The 20,535-nt window shown below is 45.0% G+C and overlaps 3 protein-coding genes across 3 annotated transcripts in view; 1 reads left to right on the top strand and 2 right to left on the bottom strand.

Moving 5' to 3' along the window:
• The window catches only part of TEX14 (testis expressed 14, intercellular bridge forming factor), a 36,457-nt gene extending 27,048 nt beyond the window's left edge, over positions 1-9,409 (top strand). Inside the window, exons 21-30 of the mRNA XM_058037617.1 lie at positions 373-497; positions 1,165-1,355; positions 3,223-3,274; positions 3,777-3,848; positions 5,093-5,170; positions 6,664-6,781; positions 6,948-7,043; positions 7,687-7,796; positions 8,195-8,255; positions 8,443-9,409. Coding sequence (XP_057893600.1) covers positions 373-497; positions 1,165-1,355; positions 3,223-3,274; positions 3,777-3,848; positions 5,093-5,170; positions 6,664-6,781; positions 6,948-7,043; positions 7,687-7,796; positions 8,195-8,255; positions 8,443-8,479 — 940 coding nt within the window. The 3' untranslated portion in view covers positions 8,480-9,409. The remainder of the gene's footprint in view (positions 1-372; positions 498-1,164; positions 1,356-3,222; positions 3,275-3,776; positions 3,849-5,092; positions 5,171-6,663; positions 6,782-6,947; positions 7,044-7,686; positions 7,797-8,194; positions 8,256-8,442) is intronic.
• Positions 9,410-11,945: 2,536 nt separating this feature from the next.
• Positions 11,946-14,602, bottom strand: LOC131091449 (pinopsin). The gene is made up of 5 exons (XM_058037537.1): positions 14,263-14,602; positions 13,408-13,590; positions 12,830-12,975; positions 12,498-12,737; positions 11,946-12,083 (listed from the first exon to the last, which is right to left on the bottom strand). Exons 1-5 carry the CDS (start codon positions 14,600-14,602, stop codon positions 11,946-11,948), a joined length of 1,047 nt encoding a protein of 348 aa, XP_057893520.1.
• A 743-nt stretch (positions 14,603-15,345) lies between these two features.
• DOC2B (double C2 domain beta) overlaps positions 15,346-20,535 on the bottom strand; it is a 32,585-nt gene continuing 27,395 nt past the window's right edge. Inside the window, exons 7-9 of the mRNA XM_058037788.1 lie at positions 18,964-19,045; positions 18,676-18,772; positions 15,346-17,412 (exon numbers count right to left, since the gene is read on the bottom strand). Of these exons, the coding sequence (XP_057893771.1) occupies positions 17,276-17,412; positions 18,676-18,772; positions 18,964-19,045 (316 nt within the window). The 3' untranslated portion in view covers positions 15,346-17,275. The remainder of the gene's footprint in view (positions 17,413-18,675; positions 18,773-18,963; positions 19,046-20,535) is intronic.

Below are 20,535 nucleotides of genomic sequence, written 5' to 3'. Positions count from 1 at the left end.
GTTAACCCTTGAGGTTTTCCCTTGCCTTTGGGGATTTTTTTCTGCCTTTTGGTTCACATTTGGAGCTCCTGCCCTTTCTGGAAGCAGCTTCCTGAGCTGGTTTTGAAGGAGGATTATTTAACACATCCTGGAAAGGAAGGGGAAGCAAATAATTAACCTTTTCTGCCTCTTTAACTTCCCTGAGGATGGTGATTTTGGCCCTCCCAAGATTCCTGTGGGGAGTCTCAAAGGGAACATCTGCTTCCATTCCAGCGAGCTAGATAAGACTGCACGAAATTAAAATTTCAAGACCCTGAAAATAGCAGGATCTGGTGATTCACAGGTGCAGGAAAGTGGCCATTCTAACTGTCAGAACATCTCTCAATAATTCAGATCAGTGGCAGATATTCAGGATTTGTCCAGCATCCCCTGTGAGCAGAACTTCCAGAGGGGTGTGGAGTGTAGAACGCCTCGGCTGAGCCACGCTCCCACCAGTGTCAGCACCCCCCTGGGCTCAGGTAATGCAGGGAGGGGGGAAAAGAGGATTCACAGGGAATTGTGAATCTCCTCTCTGTGCCAGCCAGGCCTTTCTGCCAGGATTTTTTTAATGTGAAAATCATCAAGGTGAATCGTGAACCTCCATTTCTCTGTGCGGGAATGTCAGGCTTGCACGAGAAATGCTGTTGTTCCTGTTGAAAATCTCGTTGTTCAAAGACACAGAATTAAAGGAGAATTTACAGGGACACAGCTGAAAAAGTCACTGCCTGAAAGGTCTCTGGCAGCCTTCATAAATCAGAAATTAAGTAATTTTAACTTTAACTGATACATGTGGATTTTAGCATTTTAAAGGCAATTTAATAAGCACTCAGTAAGTTTATAACAAGTTAAATGACATGATAAATGTTTGTTGAACTGGAGTGCTAGAGAGTAATGAATTAACATTTGTGCTTCATTAATTTGGTGTTAAACAGAGGCTGGAATTTCTCAGTTGGCAAAGTGGAATTCCTGAGTTCTCAACCTCAGTTTGGTCTTTTATGGGTAGAGTTTCTTATGCAGGTGCCTGTTCCCTTTAAAATTTTTTCTACTTCTGTTGAAATGTGCTAAAGATTCAAAAATTCCAAAAATAATTCTCCAGCTTCGCTGTCTTCACTTTTTTTTTCCTGTTTATTTTTTTTTTAATTCTAGACGAAAAATTTCCATTGGCCTTTGAGAAATACAAACAGTGCCGTGAATTTTCTTCAGATTCTTCCTTTTGTGGCTCTCAAGAGACCTCCTCCACACTGTTCAAGACTTTCACCACAGCCTGGGAAGGGGAGAGGAGCATGGAAATTCCAGTGGTGGCTCCAAGAGTTTGCCCATTTGGACCGAAAGAGCCTGTAAGTCAGAAAATCACTTACACCAGGAGTTTCTATAAATATTCTTTTAATGTTCCTTAAAAATATTTTGGACAACACTTTTATTAAGAAGAAATGCAAGCAGAGAAATGCTTGTAGGTCTTTTTGAGTGTTTGGGAATCGTGGCTCTGTGGATGAAGTAAAGAGTCCTGATTAATTTCAGGCATTGATTACACAAAGATTTGGGTTCCTCTTGTTGGTGAATGTTGGCCTCTCTCCAAGTGGCCCTTCCCTGCCCTCCATCCCTCCCTGGCTGTTGGGAATTTCCACTTCCCAGCCTTTGGAATCCTGGATTTTACCCAGAGTACGGAATGGACTTGGCAAAAGGGAAAACCCGGGCCAGATTTCACCTGGAATCTGGAATGGACTCAGCAAAAGGGAAAATCCGGACCAGATTATGCCTGGAGTCTGGAATGGACTCAGCAAATGGGAATATCCGGACTGGATTATGGCTGGAGTATGGAATGGGCTCGGCAGAAGGAAAAACCCAGACCGGATTTCACCTGGAGTCTGGAATGGACTCAGGAAAAGTGAAAACACAGACTGGATTGTGGCTGGAGTACAGAGCAGATTCAGCAAAAGGAAAAACCCGGACTGGATTTCAGAATGGACTTGCTCCGACCTGATTTTAGCCGGAGTCTGGAATGGACTCAGCAAATTAGAAAACCTGGAATGGATTCCAAATGGAGTCTGGAGTGGACTCAGCAAAAGAAAAAAATGGAATGGATTTTGCCCAGAGTCTGGAATGGATTTGGCAAAAGGGAAAACCTGGACTGGATTTTGGCTGGAGTTCCAGTGGACTCAGCAAAAGGGAAAACCTGGACCAGATTCTGGTCAGAGTCTGGAATGAAGTTGGAAAAGGGGAAAAACTGGACCAGAGTCTGACCAGAGTCTGGAATGGACTCGGCAAAAGGGAAAGGCCAGACTGGATTCTGCCCAGAGTCCGGAATGGACTCTGCAGAAGGTGGTTTGAATGAGCCCTTTGTTCAAAGCTTTTTTCTCCTTTTTCTGCACATTAAACGTGCCCAATCTCGTTGGCTTTGTTCAAACCCTTTGGAGTGCAGAGTTTCCAAGGTTGCTGCAGCCATTTCCACTGATCCTTTTGGCACTGAAGGTGCTCCTGAGCCGCAGCATTATCTCAAATTGCCTTTGCAGACAGTTCTGTATAAAACAGTTTTGTATAACACAGTTGCCTTTTCACCTTTCTTGTTATTTCCAGTGCTGGGGCTGAGGTTCAGAGCTGGAATCAGAGTTTGCTCATTGTGCAGCTGACCTGGCACAGGCAGGTCTGTGTCGTGCTGCTCCAGTGCCAGAACAGTTGGAATTCATTAAAATCATTTACAGCCCTGAGTGGCTCTGCTGTCACTTCATGTCCAAAATCTTATTCTAGAATTAAGTGCATATTGCCACTTTGAGGGCAGTGAGGATTTGCCTCTGGTTACAAATGTTTAATTTTTGGGGGGCTCTTCTAAAGAACAGATGTGCCTGGATTTAATAGTGAACGATTCCAAGCAGAGAATGGGAACTGAAGAAATCTTGAAACTGCCCAGTCAGAAAATCCCCATCCAATTGTCTGTTCAGAGTGTTGAAATAAAGATTATGAAGCTGATGATATCTCACAGCTAAATTATGATGCACAGCAGTGTAAGAAAAAGTTTTGACACATCAGTCTTACTCTGTTTTCATATTCTGGGCTGATTGGAAAGCTTCGTTTAAAATTTAATGGTCAGCTCAGGTTTTAATTGAAGGTTCTACCTAAATTTTGGATTTAGGATGTTGAAGGGGAGGATTGAAGATCAGCAGTTTCTCAATTTACTTCTTGTATTTAATTCTGTTTGATCTCACTCAGGTTGGGTTGCCACCAGTTGCTTCATCCCTGAGGAACACCAGGCAGGCACCTGGTAAGTCTTTTATCCCAGCCCCAGCCCAAATAAATTGTTCAATAAACAGAGAAATGGGTTTGAAAGGAAATTCACCAGTCTATTAATTATTTTTCCTTTTTTTTTTCCCCTTCTTCTTTTGCTCCTGGATGTCTCTTTTTAGAGGGATAAATAGCTGAGCACTCAACCATGTACTGCTGGTGCTAATTAGGTTATGGATTTTGTGTTTGCACCTGCACACTGAGAACTCTGACCTCTAAATCAACCTCTGTTTGAAGTGTAAATATTACTGGCCTCAGATTTCTGATACACCATTGGGAGCTGAATGTGCAAGTCTGGCTCCAAATGATTTTTCCATTATGGAATTATTGAGGGAAATTTGATAAAATATGAATGAGCCAGGCTCGTGCAGGGTGTTAAATGAAATATGTAAGCAAGATGCTATCAGAGTGTAAGCCTATGTCACAGTTATTAAGGATTAATCACTGTTAATTAACTGGAATATTTTTTTTCTCTGTCTCAGCACTCTCAGAGGCATCTCCCCCCTCCAGTGATGAGCTGCCTCCACCAGCCCAAGAGCTGCTGGATGAAATTGGTAAGAGGCACTTCACCCCAAACTGTGGGAGGCTTTCCAGCTGTGCTCAGTCAGGATTTCTCCCAAACCATTCACTGCCAAAATACACTGGAGCTTCCAAATTAGTTGCAGTCAATTATGAGGAAGATCAAGAGCTTAAATGATCAGCAGCTTAAATAACTGGCAGTTCTTGAGGCCTCTGCATTTCTCTGAGTGTTTCCTTGCTGCTGCTGAGAGCACACTGAGTGCAGGTGGAGTTTAACACAGAGAGGGGTTTGGTGTACACTGAATTTTTCAAAGGTGTCCTGGAGCAATTTGTGTTCCCTATTAGAGGAGGCAGCTGCACCCCCAGGTGTCTGTGCAGAGCTCAGTGATTTGCATTTTCTTCTTGTGTTCACACAAAAATGTAAAACCTCTGTGTGGTTTTCACTGCAGGGTATTGGAGAAGAGTTTGCTTTGCTTATCCATCATTAAGCTCTTCCTAAATTAACGCCAGACATTAGATAATTAAATTGTCCATCCTCACCTTATTTCCTCAAAAAAAGAACCTGTGGAGTTGGCATCAAAGGTGATGCCATTAATGATGGTCAGGGGCAGCCTGTAGGTTAATATATAAAATAATTATAAATTAAAATATATAAATTATTCTATTTATTAATATATTATAATATATTATGTTTAGTATATATTATTCTATATTATATATAGTACTTATTATGAGACATAATATTATATAATTATATTATTGTAATACATATAATTATAAATATTAGTAATTATAAATATTGATAAAATAAAATATATAATAATATATTTATATTTATATATGAATATTTATAATTTAGTATATATTATATATTATATTTATTATATATTATTATATATAATATATAGTACATATTATAAGGCAATATTTTATAATTATATTATTGTAAAATATAGTTATGAATATTAATAACTATAAATATTGATAGATATATAAATATTACGGTATATATAACATATACTTATATTTTTATATAATATGTATAAATATACAAATATTTACAATTGTATTATATGTAATTTAATTATTTTAATAAATATAATGTATTTACTATATTATATATTATAATATATATTATTTAAATTCTATTCATTCAAAAAATAATATATAATAATTATAAATGTACAGGTTTTCCTCCAGGGTTGGATGGATGAAGTTATATGGTATTTTAGTGTATAAGCAGCCTAGACCAATATGGAAATAATGCTGTTTTTAACAGAACACTTAAAGCAGCAAGATTCCATCACTCCAGGCTTGGAAGGGATGGGATTGCCAGACTCCGGAGTGCAAGTGAATGGTTGGTTGCTAACAGTCCCAATGTGGAGATTAAAAATAGAAAATTCTTTTTTCCTTGCTGCAAACTGCCTCTGCGTCCTCGTCACTGGCTGTTCAGCTGGAACAATAAATTGCAATTTTTAGCTTGGTGCCCCCACCAGTGTTTGCTGCCTTTCCCTGTGTGCTCCCTCTGAGGTCCACGGGGAGCTGCTGGGGGAGGTTTGCAGGTCTAAGCAGGAAAAATGAAATTTTCTGCTCTTATTGTGCCACTGGAGCTTGTGCTGTGCTCACACACAGGTGACAACACCCACAGGAGCAGAGGTGCTGGGCAGGTGATGTCAAATCCATTCTGGGAGGGTGATTCACTTCAGAAAGTGGCCACTGCACCCTACCTGTTAATGTTCCTAATTCTCCAGCATGAAATAATGCCTCTGATTTCACAGAGGAAAAAAAATAGCTTCCACTGGGGTAATGAATATTGGATTTCCTGCTCTGTTACAGAGACAGCAGAGTGGTGAATCTTTGTGCTGCTGCAGATGCAAATGGTGCTAAGTGGGAATCATTTTTAGATGTACAACAAGTCGTGTCAGAGGAGCAGAAAACCTAAATGTTTATAGGCTGTGCTTTTTTTTCTTCCTCCAGTGAGTCACAAAGTGAGCAGCAGTACAAAAAAAAAGCAGACAAAAAAAGGCAAAAGGAAAAAAAAAAAAAGAAAAAGGCAGAACATGAGTTAAGTCTGTAAAAAGCTAAATAACACAGTCACTCGAGAATGATGCTGGCACATGTTTGGTTGTCCTGCAGCTTTGTTAAATCTTTTCCTGAGGGATGGACGTTCATTGGAGCTTCTTGTTTTTAGGGGGAGAGGACTGCAGCAGGCTATTGCTGGCTGCTCAATCACTGTGGTTTTCTTGGATTTGCATAAAGCACAGCTATTTCAGACTCCCAGTTTTTGTGGCAGCCTCGTGCTTCCTGCTTATCACAGCCCAGCAGAAGGGGCTGAAATATTCCCCTAAGTTTAACCCCATCACCATGAATTTCCAGCTGAGAAAATTCACCATGGGGTGCCCTTCTCAGCCCTAAGCCCAACCCTAACCCTCATTTCTGTGGGGAACAGAAATTGCTGATAAAGCTTTGAGGGAAAGTCACTGGATTTTGATAAATAGGCAAACCATCCTCAGGTTTCCCTTGGGTTTCTCTCCCATATCTGGGATTGGAAGGGGAAAGATTAAAGATTCATTTCCACATGCATTTTTCATTTCAATGGGAAACAAAATGTGGAGTCCTGTGAATCTGGAAATGTGCTGGAGTGAAATATTTATCTGGGCCTTGCTGCTGGCCACCTTTGACTGCAGATAATGGGAATTTGTTCATCTGGTAGAAAATCAGGCCTGGCTGAGGAAAGAGTGACTGAGAAGTGGGCAACTGGAAATTGCCCAAGTGCACCAAAGAAAAAAACATTTTAATGTCTTTGTTTATCTTCCTTTGATACTAAAATCTTGCTGTTTATGTGAATAGCTCTTGATCAAGTTAAAATGGAAAGCAGAGAGTCAGGAAAAGAATCTGAGAGAAATGAGAAGACAAATCAGAGTTTATGGACTAAGGAGTCATTTAATCTAGCAGAGGATACAGAAAGGTATGAAAAAGGATGGGAAGGCATGTCTGGCTTTGAGTTACAAAGATTTAGAATTTTAACAAGATTCAATGCTTACAGAAAACTTTAAATCCCCTTATGACTGTTTTATTTGGAAATTTGCAGCATGACCCTTGTCACCATCACTTTGAAATCTTTTATTGAACAGGGCTCACTCCAGTCTGGATGATGTTTTGGAAAGAATGCTCCATGCAGTTCCTGGAGATGAGGAGATCCAAGAAGAGCCTCAGGGACACACTCTTGGGTGAGCTGATAATTTCTATTTGTGTTCAAGGGTTTATTTTGTGTGCTGTGTGCACATCTGTGGAGGACTTTTCAGAAAATGGGCTGAGACTCCTTGGGGAGTGGAGAGTGCCAGGGAACTTGCCTGGAGACGTGAATGTGAACTCTCCTACTAAATTGAGATGGAAAAGAATGTTTTGTTAATACAGCTTCCTGTAGGTGGAAAGCAAATACTTCAACAGCCCTGAAAGGCAGTGCTTGGTCTTTACAGAAATCAGAGATAATTTGACAGAATGGGGGAATTTTTTGAGACAGACAAAATGTGCATTAAGAGAACAGAGTCATGAAAGCTCTTTAGAAAGAAGAGTTGGTGAAAATGGTTGTGCTTTCATGCCAGTATATTAGGAAATTTGAAGAACATGGCAGAAGTCATTTAAACATCATTTTAAGGAAAATACTCATATCCCAAATAACTGTTTTTCCTCTTGGAACTAAAGATCAGAGCCCAGTAACTCTGAGCAGCTCCACAGTGAGTGCTCATATCCCTAACTTCGGTCTCACAAAGGAACTTGTTGGCATCAGAATGTTTGGCATCAGAATTTTCTATTTAATCCTGTTAAAAAAGAAAAAAAATGAGGATGATACACAAAATTCTGTCATTGAAGGGCTGCCAGCCTGCAGGATCCAGAAGATGCTGGAAGGAAGAATGAAGTAGAGCAGAGAGGAGCCTGGGCTGGAGGCAGAGCACCAGGAATCTCTGCAGGGACTTCAGCAGGTGCCCTTGGTCTGTAGAGCTGCTGGATGCACCCAAAGTTTGAAATGTCCCAAATCTCTGGTTACTTTTGGAAATATTGATGGCAGTTTTAAAGTGTAGAAGCCTGGGGGTGACATCCCTGTGCTTGTTATTGCATTACAATAACAAATTGTTGCAGCAACAGCAGCTGTGCCCCTGTTTGCTGTCAGAGCTCCGCAGCTGAGCTGGGACTGGGCTTCAGGGATGGAAATCAGGATTATTTCTGATTTTCTGATCCCCACGAGGGTCCTGGGTGATCCAGCAGAGCTGGGGCTGGGTTCTGATTCCAAGTGAATCAAGCAGAGGAACCTGCAGCTCTTGATTCAGTTGCTGTCTCTGTGTGGCTTTCATGTTCTGAGCTGAATTTCCCTGTTTTTTAGATGAGATCAAGGATCAGAAATCCCACCCCCAGCAGCAGCTGGCTCCAGCTCCACCCTTCAGGTGAGACTCTGTGAGTTAAACTGGAATTGTGGCAGAAATTTATTTGTGGCATGAGCTGAATTCCTGTCTTCCATTAAAAAGAGACACTGTGAAATCCCATTCCCTTCATCTTGTACTTTACAGAAGATAAACCAACTTCATAACCATTTTTCCCTCTTTTTTTTTTTTTTTTTTTTGTTCCCTGCAGGAGAATTATTTTGGATGAGAGCTCTCTCCATGATTAAAACACAGAGTGAATGAGTTCTACACATCACCTGCTTGCTGCTGCTTGCACAGTGTTTATTCTGTGAATTACAGCCCTTTTTGGCCACATAAACACCTGTAAAGCTCAGATTTCCTTGAACAGCAGCAGCAAGTTCAGAAGGAAACCCAGTGCTCTGTGTTCTGAAATGTTTTGTGCTGGTTTGATGCCATTGTTGCATGCCCAGGCAGTGTCAATGTGCAGAAGTGAGCTGTTGTTTTTTTTACTGTCACATCCTTATGAAACTGCTTTTTATTCTGCACGTGCACATTTTCATAAGCTAGAGAATTCCTTGCTCTGTTGCATTATGCAGTTTTCAGATTAAAGACAAAACGATTGTAATTCTGTGGGCTGCTGGTGCTGCTCAGGCACTGAAATGTTTCCATGCTGGAGTGTTGCAGCCCATGTAGAGTCTGTTTTTCCTTGCTCATTAAATTTAACAAGGTAATTTCTTGTTTTCTCTTTACTTAGTGCTTTTGTGATCTAGTGTTGAACTGATTTGACTGATTAAAGGGATTAATTGCTGTGCAAAAAGCTAATGAGGAAAAGGCAGTGTTCTCCAGAGATTGCAAGTGCAGCAATATGTTCCCTGCCAGCATCAGACAAGAATGTGGAAAAAAATGTGGTTGTTATGAAGATACCTGGTGTTTAATTCAACCACATTTTGGGTAGGCCTCGTCCAAAAAAAACCCACCAAGATCTCTGGATATAATTGAGTTTTGGATGAGAATTTTGATAGGCACAGCTCTTTCATATTTCACACTTTTTTGTGATAAATACTGTTCAAGGTGCAGGAGTGAAGGCTGTCCTGTTCCCTGGGCTTTGAGCTGCTTTTGCACATCTGGGAGTACCAAGTTTTGTATTTTCATTCCTGCTTTTGCAAGGAAATGCTCAAATTCTTTACCTGTTCATTTGGTTAAACAACATTAATATAAGTTTCCAAGGTTATTGTGCTGCCTTTGGTTCTTTTTCTGGCTTGGAGGTTCAGTTTTGGGGTTGTTTTGTTGGGGTTTTTAATTTGTTTTTAACATTGCTTCCCATCATCAGGCCATGATACAACCAGGTCCTGATGGAGCTGCTCCAGGCAGGATCCTGCAGGGGTGGGGGAGGAAAGATAAGAGAAAATAAAAATGTTTCTGAGGAAAGATAAGAGAAAATAAAAATCTTTTATGTGTTTGCGCTGTGGTGGCAGTGACAGAGGCGCCTCAGGCCTAGCACAGGCCTCGCCCCAGGCTGTGACACAATTCTGGCCAAAAAAATGTTTAATATTTTCTAACCCAGCCTTGTTCCAACCTGGATTCTCTGTGTGGGACCTCTGTGCTGCAGGCAGGAGGATTTTTATTCCTGGTAGGAGCTGCTGGAACAAGATCCTGCTCCCCACGGCCCCGGGGCTGTGTCGCCAGCAGGGACAGAGCGCGCAAAAAGTTAAATTGCAAATTTGGATTTTGTGATCCTGTCCTTGGTGGTTTGTAACTGAGGGTCATTCCCTCTCACTTTGGGTGATGTTTTTGTTGGGTTTCAGGCTTGTTTAATTAAATAAAAAGTAGCCAAAGCCAAGTGGCTGCAGCAGTGTGTGGAGAGCAGCACGGGAGCGTTTTCACATGCACAGAATTATCCATCCCTGGCTGGATAACAACATGTGAAATCTCAGCTTCCTGCATTTCTTGTTCTATTTTATCTGTGGGACCAAATGGTGAGCAGACTGTGAACAGTTTCCCTATCTTTTTTTAATCTTAATGTGGAGAATTTTTATTTCTGTTGGTGGAGGGCCTTTCAAGCAGCCCCATGGCCTGTCTGATCTCCTTATCGGGGCCAGAACACAACAGAGATTTCAGTTTCTCAGCTGCTTGTGCTTCCCCAGATTTAAGTTCAGCACGGACTTGAATCATCCTGATAACGTAAAGCATGGGCACAAAAGCTGTGATTAACAGGAACAATTAAACAAGGACCAGTGCAAGACAGCAGAGGAGATCAGAGGGCCCATCTAATGCTGCTTTTCAGCTTCCCAGAGAATGAAAGCCCAATTAATTAAATTAAAACAGTGATACTGAGCTGTTCTAATTCCTCTCTGAGCCCTGTGAGCTGTTCTGCACAGCAGGAGAGAGGGAGGCTGGGACAGGGGTGGGGATGGGTGTCCTGTCCCCCCACACCAGGTCATGGAGTCATGGAATGGTCTGGGTTGGAAAATACCATAAATATGATTTAATTCCACCCCTCTGCTGCCTTCCACTAGCCCAGGTTGCTCCAACATGTTTCATTCCTTTGGACTGGGGTGGTTTGGGGATTTTTGTTTTATTTTTGGATTGAAGCAGAGAATCTCAGATGGTGAAAAGAAACCAAAACCCAAACCCTCTGTCTCCCAGATCTCATCATCCTCCATGGCAGTGCAAATTGCTGGGGTGCCTGGCTGTGGATCACCTCATTTTGAAAGCAATTCAAGGGTTCAGGATCAGAACTCTGTAAGACAACTCTGAAGGCTGGCAGGCTTTTTTAGAGATAGAGGAATTGGGTGAAACCCAGTTTCATCGACTTGCTGCCTTCAATATCACCTTCAGCAGCCTTTCCTGGGCTCCTGAATGACAGAATCTGCCTCCAAAAACAGAACTGTGATTGCAGCTGGGGTAGATAAACACTGGGATTGGAGATTTGAGATGAGGTGTGAAGCTGTGGAGCCCGTGGAGGTTTTTTATCTTTTATTTTATCCTTTCAGGCTTTGGCATCTTTTGTTTGCTCCTGGTGGGCCTCTGCTATGCCTTGAGGCCTGGAACCACTTGTGTTTTCACCCTTGCTGGGAAATCAGTGCATTCAGACCTTTCCTTATTGCCTTAAGTCTAAAAAAAGAAAATTAACTTTGTGTCTGTTTTATTTCCTGGCTGTCTGTAGGGATGTTTGTGGCACTTGCCACGAGGGATGTGCCAGCTCTGGTGGCAGGAGGGGATGTGTTTTCTGTCAAACCTTCCATCAGCCAATAAAACAGATGAACTGCTCAGTATTTATCAGTGTTTATTAACACAGTTGGCTCTCAAACATTCCTACTGGATTTATGCCAGGTTTGCAGCATCTCCCTGAACTTCCCAGCGGGACCAGGCATTGCAGGCAGGGCTTGGTCTGTCAGGGGATGGTGACAGACCATGCTCCACCTGACTCTGGGCCAAACAGCACTGAGGAAAAATTACTGTTCATTTTTTGTGTTCTTGAAAGGCTCCAAGGTGAGGGGCTGGGAGGGAGGGGGTTCCTTAGGAGAGGGACGTAGTGAAAATCTGCATTTTCTCCCATGATGGGATGGCTCCTCACCTGCAAGAAGACACTGTCCTGTCTTTTTTATGTTGTTGGGGACCTCTCCAGCCTCGGAGAGCCCCCATGAGCTCCACCCCGAGCCCTCTGTGCTGCTGTGGGTGGCACAGGCAGGTCCTGGAGCTGGCACTGGTGCAGGCAGGACGTGGCTGTTGTCACACGGGGTGGGATGGTGTCACCTTGTTCCTCAGCCCCTCTGCAGCCACCTGGGGACCGGGGACAGCTGGAGAGGTTTTCCCCATGCCCCTGGGGTGGTAACCACAGCACAGCATTCCCAGCAGGCAGCTCTGGAACTGGGCAGGGAAGGAAGGGACAGGTTATTTGTGGCAGCAGAAATCCGGCAACTCGGCAGCTTGGACCCTGGTTGTATTTTGGGAAAGATCTCTGTCTATTCCCAGCCCAACTCTTTGTGGTTTATGGACAATAAAAGTTTCATTCTGTTTGCTTTGTGCCTTCAACGAGCAGCTTGTGATCCAACATTAAGTTGCCTGACCCCATAAAACCATGGAAGCAGAAAATGAGCTCTTGTTCGGGCTTGCAGGCTGCTCCCTCCCTTTCCATCTTATTCCCCAAATCCTTGCTGCTTACACAGCAACCCTGAGCCTGGGACCACACTTCCAGATAGGCTAGATGGTTCCTCCAGGATTTTTGAGCCGTTCTCCAGCTTGGTTTGTTGGTTGCTCTGTTTGTTTGGAGCTTTCTCTCACCTGTTTGTTCATGAAGACGTAGATGATGGGGTTGTAGACCGTGGCTGTCTTGGAGAAGTAGGAGGGCAGGGATGCCAGGGCTGGCTGGATGACAATGTCCTTGTTGGTGGCCACCACCAGCGCAAAGGTGGTGTAGGGCAGCCAGCAGGTGAGGAAGGCCACCACCATGGCCACCACCATGCGTGTCACCTCCCGCTCCGCCTGCTGCGTCGTGTCCGACTCCTGCTGCTGTGCTGCTGCCTGTGGGGGTTTGGGAGAGAGCAGAGGCCTGTCAGCAGCCTGGGACAGCATCCCACCCCTTAGGGGATGAAACAATTGCTGGGCTCACTTACCGCCCGCAGGGTCAGCAGCAGGTTGGTGTAGGAGAAGAGGATCAGGCTGAGGGGCACCACGAAGCAGGTGACAAACAAGGCCAGGATGTAGCTGCTGTTGTTGCTGCCGCCCGTGTACCAGTTGGGCCCGCAGGAGGTTCTCAGGCCTGGAATAAAGGTTGGGAATGAGCCCAAAGCAGTTGGGGCTTGGATAAGGGCTCAAGGACAGGCTCCAAAACAGCCATGCCAGCTCGTGTGTCCATCCCAAGGGCCTGGAGATCAGCCACTGGGGGTTTGGGCTGGCCAGATGTGATTTGTGATTTGTGGTGGAGTTGTGTCAGGCCCCTGCAAGAGCAGGTTTGGGCTGGGTGATGCTCCAGCAGCCAGAGCAGCTCCAATAACAACTGCTGCAGAGTGCCTGTGGTGGGGAACATCCAAAGAACAACCTCCAGGAGAGGATTATTGGCTGAGCAAGCAGGAGATATTAACAGGAGAGATTAACCCTTCAGACTCCAGCCCAGACACCCTCCAGCTACCCCAGGCTTGAAAACAAGACACAAGAAGACAACACAGCGGAGTCTGATGCACATCTGCCCTACCTTCAGGCACGTAGCTGCTCCAGCCCAGCAGAGGTGGGGTTGTCCAGAGCAGGGACCAGCCCCAGGTGAAGGCACAGCCGCTGGCAGCGTGCCGGCGCTGGAACCGAAAGTCTCCCAGGGGTCTGCAGACCACCAGGTACCTCTCCAAGGCCAGGATGGCCAGGGACCACAGCCCCACGATGCCTGGGGGGACAGCAGGGGTTGTGTCTCAGGGACAGCTTCTGCTGCCCGTGCTGGGACCTGGTAGGTGATGGTTTAGTTCAAGGAAATGTTGTTTGAACAACAAGTCGGATGTTTTTTCCTCACATCAGGGACAGCTGTGATACTTGGCTGTTAGAAACTGATTTTGGCACTGCTTCTCTCACAGCAGGGACAACGGGGATATTTGGCCCTTAGAGATGAAGTTGGCAATGGGTGGCTGTGATGCCTCGTGGTTACAACAGCACAGTGTCCTCAAGGAGAGGTTTTGTGCAATTTCCAGTCCCTGGTGCACAGCCAGCACCCATGAAATACATCCCAAACAAGGATTCCCAATGTCCCCAAGTGGCATTTCCCACTCTGTCAAGACCAAGACTGGACATGTGGTGACCTGGCACCAGCCAGCACCCATGAAATACATCCCAAACAAGGATTCCCAATGTCCCCAAGTGGCATTTCCCACTCTGTCAAGACCAAGACTGGACATGTGGTGACCTGGCACAGCCAACCCTTCCCTGTGCTAACCAAGAGCTGAAGGACACAACTTCCACAACATAAAACCGTTGACTTTAGGTGCAGAAACATCTCCACAGCCCCTCTGCCAAACCCAAAAGCACCACCCACAGCCCAGGGGCAGGTCTGGAGCGCTCTCCTTACCTGTCAGGGACACCATGAAGCCCTCCAGCTGGCAGAGGCGCTCCCCAAACACGAAGAAGCCCTGGATGTTGTTGGAGAGGCTGACGGAGCTGCCGCAGAGCGTCACCAGCAGGTTGGCCACGGCCAGGTTCACCAGGATGTAATTGAGGGGCGAGCGCAGCCTCTTGTGCCGGATGGACACCACGATGACCAGGCCATTGAGCACCGAGGCCGAGGCCACCACCAGCCCCATGAGCACGGCCACTGCCAGGTACATGGCCCTGGGGGCCTGGTGGGGCCACTGGGGGCCATCAAAGGGCCCTGGGGTGCTGCTGTTTGGGGGCTCCTGGGTGCTCTCCATGGAGCAGCAGCACCTGGGGCAGGTGAGCTCCCCCAAAAGCTGAGCCCCTTTATAGAGCTGGAGGGGCTGACGTGCCCCAGAGCAGCTTGGCTTTCAAATACCTTAAGCTTCATTTTAATCTGAAGGGTTTGTCCTCCCCTCCTGCTTTTTATAATCAGCTCTTTATTCCCGAGGGGATAAAGAGTGACTTAAACAGAAATCTGATGGCTGAACAGAGCATCATTTAATTGAGTAAATATTTTTTTTCCTTGTGTTTTCCATCTGTGAGCCTTGCCTTGGCACCTGGGTCTGGACATCATTCCCTGTGCCCTGGGTTTGCTGGGCTTCAAGGCTACTGAATACATATTAAACATAAATAAATAAAAATATACATGTAGAATATGTACTTAATTAGGCCATATTTATGTATTTTCTCTCTCCATATATTGGGCCATATTTATGTATTTTCTCTCTCCATATATATATATATATATATATATATATATATATATCCCTATATATATCCCTATATATATATCTATATATATATCTCCATCCCCACATATATATTTTAATAAATACTTATAAGTACTTACATAATATTTATAATACATTTATAGTATTTTATAGTATTTATATAGTACATTTATATTATTGATGCTATATTGGGCCAAGAAGCCCCCAATGCTCTGGTTTAAAACCATTTCTTCCCAAATCCTTGCCATCCCCCAAATTCAAAAGCTGCACCACCAGCATCAACCTTTCTTTCTTTTTTTTGTTTAATTTTTATTTTTTAACCTTTTTATTTTCGGTTCTCGTTATAAATATTAACAAATCTGACCAAAAGTACACAGATAGGTAATACTGAAATACAAAAGTCTCTCAGGATGCAGGTAAGGACGGTTTCTGCAGCCTTCACATGGTAGCAAAACATTGGTATCAAACATTTTCACGAGGCCTGGCATGACAACCACCAACTCTGCATGCAGCTGGGACGAGGGACGGAGTGTCCACTTAGAAAAGACTGGGGTACAAAGTGAAGGAACCAACACACACGTGTCCTACTCCACATCAGGCATCAACCAGTTTCATAGGCTGGGAAAAAGGATGGACTGAAAGGAATTTTGTCAGAAAAGGGAGGCACAGCCAACCTGGTGCTCCTGGAGCTTCCCTGGAAGCTCAGATCCCAACCAGGTTTTAAGGTGCTGGACCAGAAAGGATTAGTGGGAACATCCGGCTTGACAGGCTGCCAGTATTCAAATAAAATCCGTGCACATCTGCAGGATGCATTACAAATATTGAGTTATTTAAAAAACCCCTATGAAGGTTGGTTTTATTCCTTTTATCTCCCTCCCCCCACCCCAGTATCAAAGGAGGTGTAACATGGTGTACCAGGATCATCACTTGGAAAAGTAAACACAGGTTTCCAGAGATTCCATTGCTTCCCAAGAGAAAAAAAAAGAAGTTGGCAATACCTGCACAGGGCTTGGAAGCTGAGGGTAACTGAGACTCGTGGGGAAAGAGCAGCTCTTCCTATGAAATCATTGTTTAAAGGCTTCCAAACATTTTGGGAATGGTGCAGCATTTCCTAGAAAGCTTTAGCTTGTCCCACTGGATGCCTGGTGGGATGAGGATGAAGATCCAGCCAAGGTGGATCACAGAGGATGATATCTGGGATTGTTATAATATTAATATATTATTACTTTGCCATATTAATATTACTGTGCCATACACAGAAATTTATTTGGTTTGGATGCTGAGGCAGAAAATGAATCAACCTCACGGCCATGCCGAGCTACAAACACAATTCTGGCTCAGCTCTGAGGCTTAGCATCTTCATTATTTAATGCATGAATTAGAAGGGATGAAAAAGGGAAAAATTACAGAAAAATTCAGCCTGAAAGCTGGCTCTGCTGGAAAAGCAGCCGTGCTGCTGCATGGCATGGTTTCATTAGGAGAGGAGCTGCTTCCTGGGCAGCAGGAACAGCCAGGCTGTTCCAGGGACCTTTTTCATTTTGCCTCCCAAAGGTGAAGCTGCCTGATCCCAGGAGGAGGAAAAGCTTGGTCTGCACAGCTCTGCTGCCTGCGGTGAGTTTTACTGGAGAGGACGAGCACACCATTCCTGGAAGGAGAGCAAACACTCTGTCCGGGTTCACCAGGGACACAATCATTCCAACAGAGGAGCTTGAAATGCAGAAAAGACTGTTTAGGCCCAAACCACAGAGACTGACAAACCACCAGAGATATGGCACAAGCTGCCTCCAGGAGACAGTTCTGGGTTCTGTGTGTGTTTTTTTGGGGACGCCTTTTGCCGATGCCGGACACACGGACGCGGACGGACGCATTCATCATTTTTTTTTTTTTTTTTTTGCCACTGACTTGCAAGGCAGCGAGAAGGTAAACTGTGAGTAGAGGCAGGATTTGGGAGAGGAGCCAGACTGCAGTGCATGCAGGGGCGCACACCTGCGTGAGTGTGAGTGCGAGTGTGCAGTGCACGCTCCAGAGCGGGGCTGCGAGTGCGGCAGGGCGCAAAGAGGCGTTCTGGAGACGCCCGAGCAAACCACCTGTGCCTTCTTCCCTGGGAAGGGCTTCCCTGCAGCCAGGCCCTGCTGGGGGTGTCCTGCTGTCCTGGCTGTCCTGGGATCCCCCAAATCCAAAGCTGGGAGGAGCCCGAGGGCCGTGCAGCCGCGGGGCTCAGTCGCTGAGCACGGCGCCCGGCAGCTCGTTGGTCAGCGTGTGCCAGCGCTCGATCTTCTTGTCCTTGTTCTTCAGGCAGTCGAACCAGTGCTTGAGCCGCTCCCCTTTGGCATTGATTCCCAGCACGACTCCGCCTTGGGAGGGAGAAAGAGAGGGAGAGGGGTGGGGGGAGCATCAGCTGATGCTGAGAGATGCGGAGGGGCGTAGCCATGATATTCCCTGAAAAATCCTTTCCTTAGGATTTTTTCTCCTGAGAAGCTGAGAGGCCTCAGGAACAAAATCTAAACAATGGTTATCTGCTGCTGTGGAATGCAACAGGTGCATCTGTGATTGGTCTCATAGAGTGGTTTCTAATTAATGGCCAATCACAGTCAGCTGGCTCAGACAGAGAGTCCAAGCCACAAGCTTTTATCATTCTTTCTTTTTCTATTCTTAGCTAGCCTTCTGAAAAGATCCTTTCTTCTATTCTTTTAGTATAGTTTTAATATATATAATATATATAATATATTTAATATATAATATATATTTAATATATAATATATTTAATATATACAATATAATATATAATATATATAATATATAGCATATAATATATAATATATAATTTATAATATACATATATTATATAATATCTTAAATGTAATATATTATATAAATATTATATATATTAGATGTTATATTATATATAATAATATATATAAAATATAAATAAAATAAAATAAAATAAAATAAAATAAAATAAAATAAAATAAAATAAAATAAAATAAAATAATAAATCAGGCCTTCTGAAACATGGAGTCACATCCTCGTCTCTTCCCCCATCCTCAGACCCCTGTGAACACCGTCACAGAGGAGGATGCTGGACGTAGCCAGGTTTCATTAGCATTCATCAGCATCCTCACAGCATCCAACCTGATGTGAAACCCAGCCCAAATTCCCCACACTCTCGTGGCTGTGGTGTGGGACCTGTCCCAGGCAGTGTCCCAGCCCCAGGCAGTGCCCCTGTCCCCTGTGCCAAGGGCTCACTGCAATCACAGGGGCTGTCAGAGGTACCAGGCACTTGTTAGTGATAAATCACAGTGACCAGAGACAAAATCACAAACAGCCCAGACATCCAACAGAGATAAATGAAACCTCCCTGTTAAACATGTTTTGCACTCAGAGGAAAACATCTGAAAACAGAAGGGGAGAGGCAGATGCATTTTCTCCCTGCTTGGATGCTCTGTGAGAGGCTCAGGTGCAGGAGAGGGATAAAAGCAGAACAGAAAGCCAGCGAGAATGACTGTGGGCATGGAGAACAAACCAGGGGGTGGAGGAGTGCAGGAGAAATGAGAGGCACAGACAGCAAAGATAAATAGAAAAGAGGCCAAGGAGACCTTCTGGAGAGTGCCACTCACCTATGAAATCGTTGGATTTCCCAATGTCATAGTCCCACACAGTGACTTCCAGGGTCTTCTTTGCCAGGTCACCGTGCTTTATCTCATAGAAAAACTCCTGTGGAGAGCAGAGGCAGAGCCAGGATGAGCCAGGGGCTGGGGCTGCCCATCCTCCTCCTCCTCCTCCTCCTCAGGCTTTGCTGCCCGCAGGGAACCCAACCCCAATCCCTCACACAGTGACCAAGGTGGTGAATTTTTATCTTTTAAGTCTGAGGTTAAAAAAAGCCCCTTGGTGAGAACCACACCCACCTCATTGAACTCGGGGTTCAGCGTTTTCTTCTTCACTGCTGTCTTGTGCTTGGATTTCTTGTCCTCATCTGGTTTCAAGTAACTGCAAGGAGACCAGAGTGGGTCCCAGTGAGGAGGGCAGGAGGCCAAGGGTGGGGACATCAGTGGCTGCAGCTCCTGAGCAGAGCCAGGGTGAGGTGGGTGACTGACCCACCTGAACCTCCAGATCCTCCTCCCCTGCCAAAATGCTGGGGGCCAGCTGGGGGGAGGCAGCATTTCAGCATTTCCCCTCCTCAGAACCAAGCCAGCTGCCATCAGAGAGCACCGATTATCCCATCTCCAGTCCCTAGGGGACACTGGCACTGCACACAAAATGCTCTCCAAAGCCAGCACTCCCAGCCCAGGACCTGTCCACACTCTGGGCTGTGACTGGTCTGCTCATGCAGAGCCTCTCCAGGAGACAGGAATCACATGCAGGGTGGGAAATGGAGCAGCTTTGAGCAGCTTTGAGCTGTTCCCTGCTGATATTCTGGACAGAAAACAAGATTAAAGTGTCATGTGTCATCAGGCAGAGAGGGGACTGAAATATGGGCCAGGCCAAAGCCAACCCATCGTGGTTTTGTGCTGGTGCTGCGCCTTTAAACATGGGTTCTGCTTCCTTGCTACACGTTCCAGATCTTGCTCATAATTAAAAAAATTAGGGCTTGTACTGAGAAGCATCAGCTCCCTATCTGCTCTGATCCCTGCAGATGCAATCTCCTGAGGATGGCACAGGGGACACCCAAAACTGGCTGGGTGCAATGGCAATTGTGCTGCTCAGGGGCTGAGCCTCTCATGGGCATCTATAAAAGAAACAGGGGATTTTTATACAAACACCTCCACCCCTAAAAACCAATTAAATAAGAAGGTGAAAGTCTGCTGCTGATGAATTCCATCCCTGGGTCTCCCAGGTGTGGTTTCTCCCAGTGGTTCTGCCTTAGTGAATCCCGTCCCTAAAAGTGCCCAAATTTGAGTCAGCACAGTGGAGACAAGGAGGTGGGACAGGCAGGGAGTGAATTTGGAAAATTCCATCCCAAAAAAACCAGGAGCTGTGGTGAGACAGAGACATCCCCTCAGCACCAAGTGCTGTGCCCACCTCACCTGGAAGCTCTGCCAAACAGTGCCAGGGAATAACGCCCCAGGCCTCATTTGCATCTCCTAATGAGAGCAATTAATTCCCGCTGCGGGCAGGGGCGGGAGGGGACAGCAGGGCCGCGGGTGACACTCACATTTTGATGGATAACACTCATATTTTGACGGGTGACACTCACATTTTGAGAGGTGACACTCACATTTCAATGGGTGACATTCACATTTTGACAGGTGACACTCACGTTTTGATGGGTGACATTTTGGCGGGTGACACTCACATTTTGGTGGGTGACACTCACATTTTGACCACATTTTGACGGGTGACACATTTCAATGGGTGACACTCACATTTCAATGGGTGACACTCACATTTTGACACATTTTGACGGGTGACACTCACATTTCAATGGGTGACACATTTTGACCACATTTTGAAGGGTGACACTCACATTTCAATGGGTG

The sequence above is a fragment of the Melospiza georgiana genome, chromosome 19 (genome assembly GCF_028018845.1).
Source record: "Melospiza georgiana isolate bMelGeo1 chromosome 19, bMelGeo1.pri, whole genome shotgun sequence".
Lineage (NCBI taxonomy): Eukaryota > Metazoa > Chordata > Aves > Passeriformes > Passerellidae > Melospiza > Melospiza georgiana.
This window is presented reverse-complemented; position numbering and strand designations above follow the sequence as displayed.